This window comes from Rhopilema esculentum, chromosome 14 (assembly GCF_057945365.1).
Source record: "Rhopilema esculentum isolate cy_ngs chromosome 14, ASM5794536v1, whole genome shotgun sequence".
Classification (NCBI taxonomy): Eukaryota; Metazoa; Cnidaria; class Scyphozoa; order Rhizostomeae; family Rhizostomatidae; genus Rhopilema; species Rhopilema esculentum.
The window spans coordinates 118345-131918 of record NC_142828.1 but is presented as its reverse complement, the minus strand read 5'-3'; the positions used below and the strand labels follow the sequence as shown (position 1 = coordinate 131918).

At 58.1% G+C, this 13574-nt stretch overlaps 1 protein-coding gene across 1 annotated transcript; it reads left to right on the top strand.

Annotated features, from left to right (window-relative positions):
* Positions 1-3387: 3387 nt before the first annotated feature.
* LOC148958495 (uncharacterized) lies at positions 3388-6041 on the top strand (the record flags this gene model as incomplete). The annotated part of the gene is made up of 2 exons (XM_089112457.1): positions 3388-3573; positions 5832-6041. Coding segments are annotated over 2 exons (396 nt in total), but the record flags the coding sequence as incomplete, so codon positions are not given.
* Positions 6042-13574: the final 7533 nt, after the last annotated feature.

Below are 13574 nucleotides of genomic sequence, written 5' to 3'. Positions count from 1 at the left end.
TCTAGTACATGCACCAGCACCAGCACCAGCAGGAGCACCAGCACCAGCACCAGAACCAGCATAAGCACCAAGACAGGCAGAAGCACAAGCACCAGCACCCGCATCAGCACCAACACCAGCACCAGCACCAGCACCAGCACAAGCTCCTGCCTAAGCACCAGGACAAGCACAAGCGCCAGCACCAGCACCAACATCAGCACAAGCACTGGGTCAAGAACAATCAGCAGCACCATCCCCAGCACCACCAGCACCACCAGCAGCACCACCATCAGCACCACCAGAACCACCAGCAGCAACAGCATCACTAGCCTAAGCACCAGAACTAGCACCAGCACCAGCAGCAGCAGCAGCACCAGCAGCAACACCAGCACCAGGACTGGGTCAAGCACAAGCACCACCACCACAACCAGCACCAGCGCCAGCACCAGCGCCAGCACCAGCACCAGCACAATCACCAGCAACACCACCAGCACCAGCACCAGCCTAAGCACCAGCACTAGCACCAACACCAACACCAGCACCAGCCTAAGTACCAGGACAGGCACAAGCGCCAGCACAAACACCAGAACCAGAACCAGCACCAGCACCAGCACAAGCACCAGCACCAAAACAAGCACAAACACCAGAACAAGCACCAGCACCAGAACCAGCAACAGCACCAGCACTAGCACTAGTAGAGGCACCAGTACAAGCGCTGCCACCAGCCCAGGCACAAGCAAAAGCAACAGTATCATCACCAGCACCAGCACAAGCACCAGCACCAAAACAAGCACCAGCTTCAGCACTAATAGAGGCATTAGGACAGGCACAAGGGTCAGCATCAGCAAGATCAACGGCACAGGCGCCAGCACCAGCACAAGCGCCAGCACCAGCACAGGCACCAGCACAGGCACCAGCACAGGCACCAGCACAGGCGCCAGCACAGGCACCAGCACAGGCACCAGCACAGGCACCAGCACAGGCACCAGCACAGGCACCAGCACAGGCACCAGCACAGGCACCAGCACAGGCACCAGCACAGGCACCAGCACAGGCACCAGCACAGGCACCAGCACAGGTACCAGCACAGGCACCAGCACAGGCACCAGCACAGGCACCAGCACAGGCACCAGCACAGGCACCAGTACAGGCACCAGCACAGGCACCAGCACAGGCACCACCACCAGCTCCAACAACATTACTGGTACAAGCACCTGCGGCAACACCAGCTACAGCACCATCACCAGCCGAAGGACCGGGTCCAGCACCAGCGCCAGCACCAGCACCAGCACCAGCACCAATATCAGCACCTGCCAAAGCACCGGGTCCAGCACAAGCACCACAACCCGCCCCAGCGATAGTACTGATAGAAGTACCAGCACAAGCACCAGCACCAAAACCAGCACCAGCTTCAGCACTAGTACAAGCATCAGGACAGGAACAAGTGCCATCATCAGCAAAAGCAACTGCACAGGCAACAGCACCAGCAATAGTACAAGCACCAGCACCAGCTCTTTTACTAGTACAGGCAGCAGCACAAGCACCGGCACCGGCCCAGGCTCCAGCACTATTACAGACACAGGCACAAGTGCCAGTAACGGCCTAGGCACCACAACCAGCAACAGCACCATTCTAAGCACCAGCACCAGCAACAGCTCCAGCACTAGGAGAGGCACCAGCCCAAATGCCAGCACCGTCCCAAGTATCGGCCAAAGAGAAAGCAGCAGCATCAGCACCATCACCAGCTCCAGCACCTGTTCCTGCACCAGCAGAAGCACAGGGTCCAGCACAAACACCAGCAGTAGTATAGGCACCAGAACATGCACCAGCAACAGCACCAACACCACCACCAGCACAAGCACCCGGACCAATACCAGCACTAAAACAAGCACTAGCTGCAGCACAAGTACAAGCACCAGCATAAGCGCCAGCACAAGCACCAACACCAGGACAGGCACAAGCATCGGGTACAGCACAAGAACCAGCAGCAGAACCAGCACCAGCACAAGAACTTTTTGAAGCACGAGCACCAGCACCAGCACCAGCTCCAGCGCCAGAACCAACAAAAGCACCGGGTCCAGAACCATCAACAGCACCAGCTCCAGCACCAGCACAGGCACCAGCACAGGCACCAGCACAGGCACCAGCACAGGCACCAGCACAGGCACCAGCACAGGCACCAGCACAGGCACCAGCACAGGCACCAGCACAGGCACCAGCACAGGCACCAGCACCAGCACCAACACCATCACCAGCACCAGCACCAGTACCAGCTCCAGCGCCAGAACCAACAAAAGCACCGGGTCCAGAACCATCAACAGCACCAGCTCCAGCACTAGTACAGGCACCAGCACAAGCGCCGCCACCATCTCAGACACAAGCAGATACAACAGCATCAGCACGAGCACCAGTACAAGCACCGGATCCAGCACTAACAGCAGAACAAGCACAGGCACCAGCACCACAACCAGCACCAGCACCAGCTCCAGCACCAGCACCAGCACCAGCATCAGCACCAGCACCAGCCTAAGCACCAGCCAGGCACAAGCGCCAGCATCAGTCTAAGCACCAGGACAGGCACAAGCGCCAGCACCAGCACAAGCACCAGCCCCAGCACCAAAACCAGCACCAGCTTCAGCACCAATAGAGGCATTAGGACAGGCACAAGCGCCAGCATTAGCAAGATCAGAACTAGCACCAGCACAAGCAGCAGCACCAGCTCTTTTACAAGTAAAGGCAGCAGCACAAGTGCCTTTACCGGCCGAAGCACGAGCATAAGCACCAGCAACAGCAACAGCACCAGCATCAGCATCAGCACCAGCCCTATCGCCAGCCCAAGCACCGGGTCCAGCATAATTATCAGCACCACCTCCAACACCACCACCAGCACCAGCACCAGCCGGAGCACCAGGACAGGCACAAGCGCCAACAGCAGCACCAACACTAGCACAAGCACTGGGTCAAGCACAAGCACCAGCACCACCACCAGCACCAGCACTAGCACCAGCACCAGGCTAAGTACCAAGACAGACACAAGCGGAAGCATCAGCAATAGCAACATCACCAGCACCTGAACCAGCACCAGCACCAACACCAGCACCAGCTCAAGCACAAGCAACGGGTCTAGCACAAGCTCTAGCATCATCACCAGCACCAGCACCACCACCCCCACCAGCACCGACGTGAGCACCAAGACAGGCAGAAGCGCCAGCACCAGCACCAGCACCAGCACCGGCACCAGCAACAGCTCCAGCGCCAGAATCAGCACAAGCACAAGGTCCAGCAAAAACACCAGCACAAGGTCCAGCAGCAGCACTAGCCTAAGCACCTGAACCAGCACCGGCACCAGCTCCATCACTAGTTCAGGCACCAGCAGAAGCGCTGGCACCGGCCCAGGTACCAGCATAAAGCAACAGCATCAGCTACAGCCTAAGCACAAGCCTAAGCACCAGCACCAGCACCATCACCAACACCAGCGCCAACACCAGCACAAGCACTGGGTCAAGCACAAGCACCAGCACCAGCACCATTACCAGCACCAACACCAGCACAAGCACTGGGTCAAGCACAAGCACCAGCACCAGCTCTATTACCAGCACCAACACCAGCACAAGCACTGGGTCAAGCACAAACACCAGCACCAGAACCAGCACCAGCACCAGGACCAGCCTAAGCACCAGGACAACCCTAAGCACCAGGACAGGCACAATTGCCACCATCAGCAAAAGCAACCGCACAGGCACCAGCACCAGTCCCAGCTCCAGCACCAGCAGCAACACCAGCCTAAGCACCAGAACTAGCACCAGGACCAGCACCAACCTAAGCACCAGGACAGGCACAAGCTCCAGCACCAGCACCAACAGCACCACAAGCACTGGGTCAAGCTCAAGCACCACCACCACAACCAGCACCAGCACCAGCGCCAGCACCAGCACCTACACCAGCACAAACACTGGGTCAAGCACAAGCAGCAGTACCACCACCAGCACCAGCACCAGCCTAAGCACCAGCACCAGCACCACCACCAGCTCCAGCACCAGCGCCAGCACCAGCACCAACACCAGCACATGCACTGGGTCAAGCACAAGCAGCAGTACCAGCACCAGCACCACCACCAGCACCAGCAGCAGCCTAAGCACCAGAAACAGCACCAGCACCGGCTCCACCACTAGTACAGGCAATAGCACAGGCGCTGGCACCGGCCCAGGCGCCAGCAAAAGCAACAGTATCAGCACCAGCACAAGCTCCAGCGCCAGCACCAGCCTAAGCCTCAGCACCAGCACCAGCACCAGCACCAACACCAGCACCAGCACCAACACCAGCACAAGCACTGGGTCAAGCACAAGCACCAGCACCACCACCACCACCAGCACCAGAACCAGCAGCAGCACTAGCCTAAGCACCTGAACCAGCACCAGCACCAGCTCCATCACTAGTTCATGCACCAGCACAAGCGCTGGCACCGGCCCAGGTACCAGCATAAAGCAACAGCATCAGCTACAGCCTAAGGACCAGCCTAAGCACCAGCACCAGCACCATCACCAACACCAGCGCCAACACCAGCACAAGCACTGGGTCAAGCACAAGCACCAGCACCAGCACCATTACCAGCACCAACACCAGCACAAGCACTGGGTCAAGCACAAACACCAGCACCAGAACCAGCACCAGCACCAGGACCAGCCTAAGCACCAGGACCACCCTAAGCACCAGGACAGGCACAATTGCCACCATCAGCAAAAGCAACCGCACAGGCACCAGCACCAGTCCCAGCTCCAGCACCAGCAGCAACACCAGCCTAAGCACCAGAACTAGCACCAGGACCAGCACCAACCTAAGCACCAGGACAGGCACAAGCTCCAGCACCAGCACCAACAGCACCACAAGCACTTGGTCAAGCTCAAGCACCACCACCACAACCAGCACCAGCACCAGCGCCAGCACCAGCACCAACACCAGCACAAACACTGGGTCAAGCACAAGCAGCAGTACCACCACCAGCACCAGCACCAGCCTAAGCACCAGCACCAGCACCACCACCAGCTCCAGCACCAGCGCCAGCGCCAGCACCAACACCAGCACATGCACTGGGTCAAGCACAAGCAGCAGTACCAGCACCAGCACCACCACCATCACCAGCAGCAGCCTAAGCACCAGAATCAGCACCAGCACCGGCTCCACCACTAGTACAGGCAATAGCACAAGCGCTGGCACCGGCCCAGGCGCCAGCAAAAGCAACAGTATCAGCACCAGCACGAGCTCCAGCGCAAGCACCAGCCTAAGCACCAGCACCAGTACCAGCACCAGCACCAGCTCCAGCACCAACACCAGCACCAGCACCAACACCAGCACAAGCACTGTGTCAAGCACAAGCACCAGCACCATCACCACCACCAGCACCAGAACAAGCAGCAGCACTAGCCTAAGCACCTGAACCAGCACCAGCACCAGCTCCATCTCTAGTTCAGCCTAAGCACCAGCACCAGCACCACCACCAGCTCCAGCACCAGCGCCAACACCAGCACCAACACCAGCACATGCACTGGGTCAAGCACAAGCAGCAGTACCAGCACCAGCACCACCACCATCACAAGCAGCAGCCTAAGCACCAGAACCAGCACCAGCACCGGCTCCACCACTAGTACCGGCAATAGCACAAGCGCTGGCACCGGCCCAGGCGCCAGCAAAAGCAACAGTATCAGCACCAGCACAAGCTCCAGCGCAAGCACCAGCCTAAGCACCAGCACCAGTACCAGCACCAGCACCAGCACCAGCACCAACACCAGCACCAGCACCAACACCAGCACAAGCACTGTGTCAAGCACAAGCACCAGTAACAGTATCAGCACCAGCACAGTATCAGTATCAGTATCAGCAAAAGCAACAGTATCAGCACCAGCACAAGCTCCAGCGCAAGCACCAGCCTAATCACCAGCACCAGTACCAGCACCAGCACCAGCACCAGCACCAACACCAGCACAAGCACTGTGTCAAGCACAAGCACCAGCACCATCACCACCACCAGCACCAGAACAAGCAGCAGCACGAGCCTAAGCACCTGAACCAGCACCAGCACCAGCTCCATCTCTAGTTCAGCCTAAGCACCAGCACCAGCACCACCACCAGCTCCAGCACCAGCGCCAGCACCAGCACCAACACCAGCACATGCACTGGGTCAAGCACAAACACCAGCACCAGAACCAGCACCAGCACCAGGACCAGCCTAAGCACCAGGACCACCCTAAGCACCAGGACAGGCACAATTGCCACCATCAGCAAAAGCAACCGCACAGGCACCAGCACCAGTCCCAGCTCCAGCACCAGCAGCAACACCAGCCTAAGCACCAGAACTAGCACCAGGACCAGCACCAACCTAAGCACCAGGACAGGCACATGCTCCAGCACCAGCACCAACAGCACCACAAGCACTGGGTCAAGCTCAAGCACCACCACCACAACCAGCACCAGCACCAGCGCCAGCACCAGCACCAACACCAGCACATGCACTGGGTCAAGCACAAGCAGCAGTACCACCACCAGCACCAGCACCAGCCTAAGCACCAGCACCAGCACCACCACCAGCTCCAGCACCAGCGCCAGCACCAGCACCAACACCAGCACATGCACTGGGTCAAGCACAAGCAGCAGTACCAGCACCAGCACCACCACCATCACCAGCAGCAGCCTAAGCACCAGAACCAGCACCAGCACCGGCTCCACCACTAGTACAGGCAATAGCACAAGCGCTGGCACCGGCCCAGGCGCCAGCAAAAGCAACAGTATCAGCACCAGCTCAAGCTCCAGCGCAAGCACCAGCCTAAGCACCAGCACCAGTACCAGCACCAGCACCAGCACCAGCACCAACACCAGCACCAGCACCAACACCAGCACAAGCACTGTGTCAAGCACAAGCACCAGTAACAGTATCAGCACCAGCACAGTATCAGTATCAGTATCAGCAAAAGCAACAGTATCAGCACCAGCACAAGCTCCAGCGCAAGCACCAGCCTAATCACCAGCACCAGTACCAGCACAAGCACCAGCACCAGCACCAACACCAGCACAAGCACTGTGTCAAGCACAAGCACCAGCACCATCACCACCACCAGCACCAGAACAAGCAGCAGCACTAGCCTAAGCACCTGAACCAGCACCAGCACCAGCTCCATCTCTAGTTCAGCCTAAGCACCAGCACCAGCACCACCACCAGCTCCAGCACCAGCGCCAGCACCAGCACCAACACCAGCACATGCACTGGGTCAAGCACAAACACCAGCACCAGAACCAGCATCAGCACCAGGACCAGCCTAAGCACCAGGACCACCCTAAGCACCAGGACAGGCACAATTGCCACCATCAGCAAAAGCAACCGCACAGGCACCAGCACCAGTCCCAGCTCCAGCACCAGCAGCAACACCAGCCTAAGCACCAGAACTAGCACCAGGACCAGCACCAACCTAAGCACCAGGACAGGCACATGCTCCAGCACCAGCACCAACAGCACCACAAGCACTGGGTCAAGCTCAAGCACCACCACCACAACCAGCACCAGCACCAGCGCCAGCACCAGCACCAACACCAGCACATGCACTGGGTCAAGCACAAGCAGCAGTACCACCACCAGCACCAGCACCAGCCTAAGCACCAGCACCAGCACCACCACCAGCTCCAGCACCAGCGCCAGCACCAGCACCAACACCAGCACATGCACTGGGTCAAGCACAAGCAGCAGTACCAGCACCAGCACCACCACCATCACCAGCAGCAGCCTAAGCACCAGAACCAGCACCAGCACCGGCTCCACCACTAGTACAGGCAATAGCACAAGCGCTGGCACCGGCCCAGGCGCCAGCAAAAGCAACAGTATCAGCACCAGCTCAAGCTCCAGCGCAAGCACCAGCCTAAGCACCAGCACCAGTACCAGCACCAGCACCAGCACCAGCACCAACACCAGCACCAGCACCAACACCAGCACAAGCACTGTGTCAAGCACAAGCACCAGTAACAGTATCAGCACCAGCACAGTATCAGTATCAGTATCAGCAAAAGCAACAGTATCAGCACCAGCACAAGCTCCAGCGCAAGCACCAGCCTAATCACCAGCACCAGTACCAGCACAAGCACCAGCACCAGCACCAACACCAGCACAAGCACTGTGTCAAGCACAAGCACCAGCACCATCACCACCACCAGCACCAGAACAAGCAGCAGCACTAGCCTAAGCACCTGAACCAGCACCAGCACCAGCTCCATCTCTAGTTCAGCCTAAGCACCAGCACCAGCACCACCACCAGCTCCAGCACCAGCGCCAGCACCAGCACCAACACCAGCACATGCACTGGGTCAAGCACAAACACCAGCACCAGAACCAGCATCAGCACCAGGACCAGCCTAAGCACCAGGACCACCCTAAGCACCAGGACAGGCACAATTGCCACCATCAGCAAAAGCAACCGCACAGGCACCAGCACCAGTCCCAGCTCCAGCACCAGCAGCAACACCAGCCTAAGCACCATCACCACCACCAGAACAAGCAGCAGCACTAGCCTAAGCACCTGAACCAGCACCAGCACCAGCTCCATCTCTAGTTCAGGCACCAGCACAAGCGCTGGCACCGGCCCAGGTACCAGGTGAAAGCAACAGCCTAAGCACCAGCACCAGCACCAGCACCAGCACCAGCACCAACACCAGCACCAACACCAGCACAAGCACCCGGTCCAATACCAGCACCAAAACAAGCATTAGCTGCAGCACAAGTACAAGCACCAGCATAAGCGCCAGCACAAGCACCAACACCAGGACAGGCACAAGCATCGGGTACAGCACAAGTACCAGCAGCAGAACCAGCACCAGCACAAGAACTTATTGAAGCACGAGCACCAGCACCAGCACCAACACCATCACCAGCTCCAGCGCCAGAACCAACAAAAGCACCGGGTCCAGAACCATCAACAGCACCAGCTCCAGCACTAGTACAGGCACCAGCACAAGCGCCGCCACCAGCTCAGACACAAGCAGATAAAACAGCATCAGCACGAGCACCAGTACAAGCACCGGACCCAGCACAAGCACCAGCACAAGCACCAGCACTAGCACCAGCACTAGCACCATTACCAACATCAGCACCAGAACTAGCACTAGCACCAGCACCAGCACCAGCACAAGAACTGGGTGAAGCACAAGCACCAGCACCAGCATCAGCACCAGCACCAACACCAAGACCAGCACAAGCACCAGCAGCAGCACCAGCAGCACCAGCATAAGCACCAGGACCACCACCAGCACCATCACAAGCACTAGCACCAGTCTAAGATCCAGGACAGGCACAGTCGCCAGCATCAGCAAAAGCAACCACACAGGCACAAGCACCAGCACCAGCTCCAGCACCAGCAGCAGCATCAGCCTAAGCACCAGGACTAGCACGAACACCAGCACCAGCACCAGCACCAGCACCAGAACCAGAACCAGCCTAAGCACCAGGACAGGTACCAGCGCCAGCACCCCCACCAGCACCACCACAAGCACCACCACCAGACTTACCACCAGCACAGGCACAAGCACCAGCACCAGCACCATCCTAAGCACCAGGACAGGCACAAGCGCAAGCATTAGCAAAACAAACGACACAGGCACCAGCACCAGCACCAACACCAGCACAAGAACTGGGTGAAGCACAAGAATCAGCACCAGCACCAGCACCACAACCAGCACCAGCACCAGCACGAGAAACAGGACAGGCAAAACCGCCAGCACCAGCCCCAGCACCAGCCTCAGCACCAGCACCATCACAAGCACAAGCACAGGGTCCAGCACAAACACCAGAACTATTATAGGCAACAGCACAGGCTACAGCACCAGCAACAGCACAAACACTACCACCAGCACTAACACCAGTACCAGCACAGGTACCAGCAACAGTACCTGCACCAGCTCCAGCACTAGCACCATCACCACAACCAGCAGCAGCACCATTCTAAGCACCAGCACCAGCAACAGCTCCAGCACTAGGAGAGGCACCAGCCCAAATGCCAGCACCGTCCCAAGTATCGGCCAAAGAAGAAGCAGCAGCATCAGCACCATCACCAGCTCCAGCACCTGCTCCTGCACCAGCAGAAGCACAGGGTCCAGCACAAAAACCAGCAGTAGTATAGGCACCAGAACATGCACCAGCAACAGCACCAACACCACCACCAGCAAAAGCACTCGGTCAAATACCAGCACCAAAACAAGCACTAGCTGCAGCACTAGTACAAGCACCAGCATAGGCGCCAGCACAAGCACCAACACCAGGACAGGCACAAGCATCAGGTACAGCACAAGTACCAGCAGCAGAACCAGCACCAGCACAAGAACTAATTGAAGCACGAGCACCAGCACCAGCACCAACACAATCACCAGCACCAGCACCAGTACCAGCTCCAGCGCCAGAACCAACAAAAGCACCGGGTCCAGAACCATCAACAGCACCAGCTCCAGCACTAGTACAGGCACCAGCACAAGCGCCGCCACCATCTCAGACACAAGCAGATACAACAGCATCAGCACGAGCACCAGTACAAGCACCGGATCCAGCACAAGCACCAGCACAAGCACCAGAACCAGCACCAGCACCAGCATCAGCACCAGCACCAGCCTAAGCACCAGCCAGGCACAAGCGCCAGCATCAGCCTAAGCACCAGGACAGGCACAAGCGCCAGCACCAGCACAAGCACCAGCCCCAGCACCAAAACCAGCACCAGCTTCAGCACCAATAGAGGCATTAGGACAGGCACAAGCGCCAGCATTAGCAAGATCAGAACTAGCACCAGCACAAGCAGCAGCACCAGCTCTTTTACTAGTAAAGGCAGCAGCACAAGTGCCTTTACCGGCCGAAGCACCAGCATAAGCACCAGCACCAGCAACAGCACCAGCATCAGCATCAGCACCAGCCCTATCACCAGCCCAAGCACCGGGTCCAGCATAATCATCAGCACCACCACCAACACCACCACCAGCACCAGCACCAGCCGGAGCACCAGGACAGGCACAAGCGCCAACAGCAGCACCAACACTAGCACAAGCACTGGGTCAAGCACAAGCACCAGCACCACCACCAGCACCAGCACTAGCACCAGCACCAGGCTAAGTACCAAGACAGACACAAGCGGAAGCATCAGCAATAGCAACATCACCAGCACCTGCACCAGCACCAGCACCAGCACCAGCACCAGCACCAGCACCAGCTCAAGCACAAGCAACGGGTCTAGCACAAGCTCTAGCATCATCACCAGCACCAGCACCACCACCCCCACCAGCACCGACGTGAGCACCAAAACAGGCAGAAGCGCCAGCACCAGCACCAGCACCAGCACCGGCACCAGCAAAAGCTCCAGCGCCAGAATCAGCACAAGCACAAGGTCCAGCAAAAACACCAGCACTTGTATAGGCAGACGCACATGCACAAGCATCAACATCACCACCAGCACAGGCACCAGCACCCGCACAAGCACAAGCACAGAACCAATACCACCTACAGCACCAGTGCAGGCACCAGCACAAGCACCAGAACCCGCTCCAGTAATAGTACTGGTAGAAGTACCAGCACAAGCACCAGCACCAAAACTAGCACCAGCTTCAGCACTAGTACAGGCATCAGGACAGGAACAAGTGCCAGCATCAGCAAAAGCAACGGCACAGGCAACAGCAACAGCAGCAGCATAAGCACCAGCACCGGCCCAGGCTCCAGCACTAATACAGGCACAGGCACAAGTGCCAGTAACGGCCCAGGCACCAGCATAAGCACCAGCAGCAGCACCAGCACCAGCATCAGCACCAGCATCAGCATCAGAACCATCACCAGCCCAAGCACTGGGTCCATCACAAGCACCAGAACGAGCACAACCACCAGCACCAGAACAAACAGCAGCACTAGCCTAAGCTCCAGGACAGGCAGAAGCGCCAACACCAGCACCAACACCAGCACATGCACCGGGTCAAGCAGAAGCACCAGCTCCGACACCAGTACCAGCAATAGCACCAGCACCAGCCTAAACACCAGGACAGGCATAAGCACCAGCACCAGCATCATCACCAGCACCAGCGGCACTAACACCAGCATCATCACTCTTTTACAAGTACAAGCAGCAGCACAAGTGCTAGTACCGGCCAAAGCACCAGCACAAGCACCAGCACCAGCTCCAGCACCAGCACTAGCTCCAGCCTAAGCACCAGGAAAGGCATATGCGCCAGCACCAGCACTAAGACCAGCACCAGCACCAGCACCAGCACCACTACCAGCACCACCACCAGCACCAGTCCCAGCCTAAGTACCAGGACAGGAACAAGAGCCAGAACCAGCACCACCACCAGCACAAGCACCAGAACCAGACCCACCACCAGAACCAGCACCAGCCTAAGCACCAGCTCCAGCACTAGCACCAGCACCAGCACCAGCACGAGCATTATCACCAGCCCCAGCACTAGTACAAGAGCCGGCATTGGCCCAAGCTCCACAACAAAAAGAGATACGAGCACCAGCACAAGTACCAGCACAAGCACAAGCTCCAGTACCAGCACCAGCACCAGCAACAGCACTAGCACTAGTACAGGCACCAGCACAAGCGCCAGTACCGACCCAGGCACCAGAACAAGCACCAGCATCAGCACCAGCAAAAGCACCAGGACCAGCACAAGAACCAGCGACACCTCTAGCATCACCACCAGCACCAGCACCAGCCGGAGCACCAGGACAGGCACAAGCGCCAACAGCAGCACCAACACTAGCACAAGCACTGGGTCAAGCACAAGCACCAGCACCACCACCAGCACCAGCACTAGCACCAGCACCAGGCTAAGTACCAAGACAGACACAAGCGGAAGCATCAGCAATAGCAACATCACCAGCACCTGCACCAGCACCAGCACCAGCACCAGCACCAGCACCAGCACCAGCTCAAGCACAAGCAACGGGTCTAGCACAAGCTCTAGCATCATCACCAGCACCAGCACCACCACCCCCACCAGCACCGACGTGAGCACCAAAACAGGCAGAAGCGCCAGCACCAGCACCAGCACCAGCACCGGCACCAGCAAAAGCTCCAGCGCCAGAATCAGCACAAGCACAAGGTCCAGCAAAAACACCAGCACTTGTATAGGCAGACGCACATGCACAAGCATCAACATCACCACCAGCACAGGCACCAGCACCCGCACAAGCACAAGCACAGAACCAATACCACCTACAGCACCAGTGCAGGCACCAGCACAAGCACCAGAACCCGCTCCAGTAATAGTACTGGTAGAAGTACCAGCACAAGCACCAGCACCAAAACTAGCACCAGCTTCAGCACTAGTACAGGCATCAGGACAGGAACAAGTGCCAGCATCAGCAAAAGCAACGGCACAGGCAACAGCAACAGCAGCAGCATAAGCACCAGCACCGGCCCAGGCTCCAGCACTAATACAGGCACAGGCACAAGTGCCAGTAACGGCCCAGGCACCAGCATAAGCACCAGCAGCAGCACCAGCACCAGCATCAGCACCAGCATCAGCATCAGAACCATCACCAGCCCAAGCACTGGGTCCATCACAAGCACCAGAACGAGCACAACCACCAG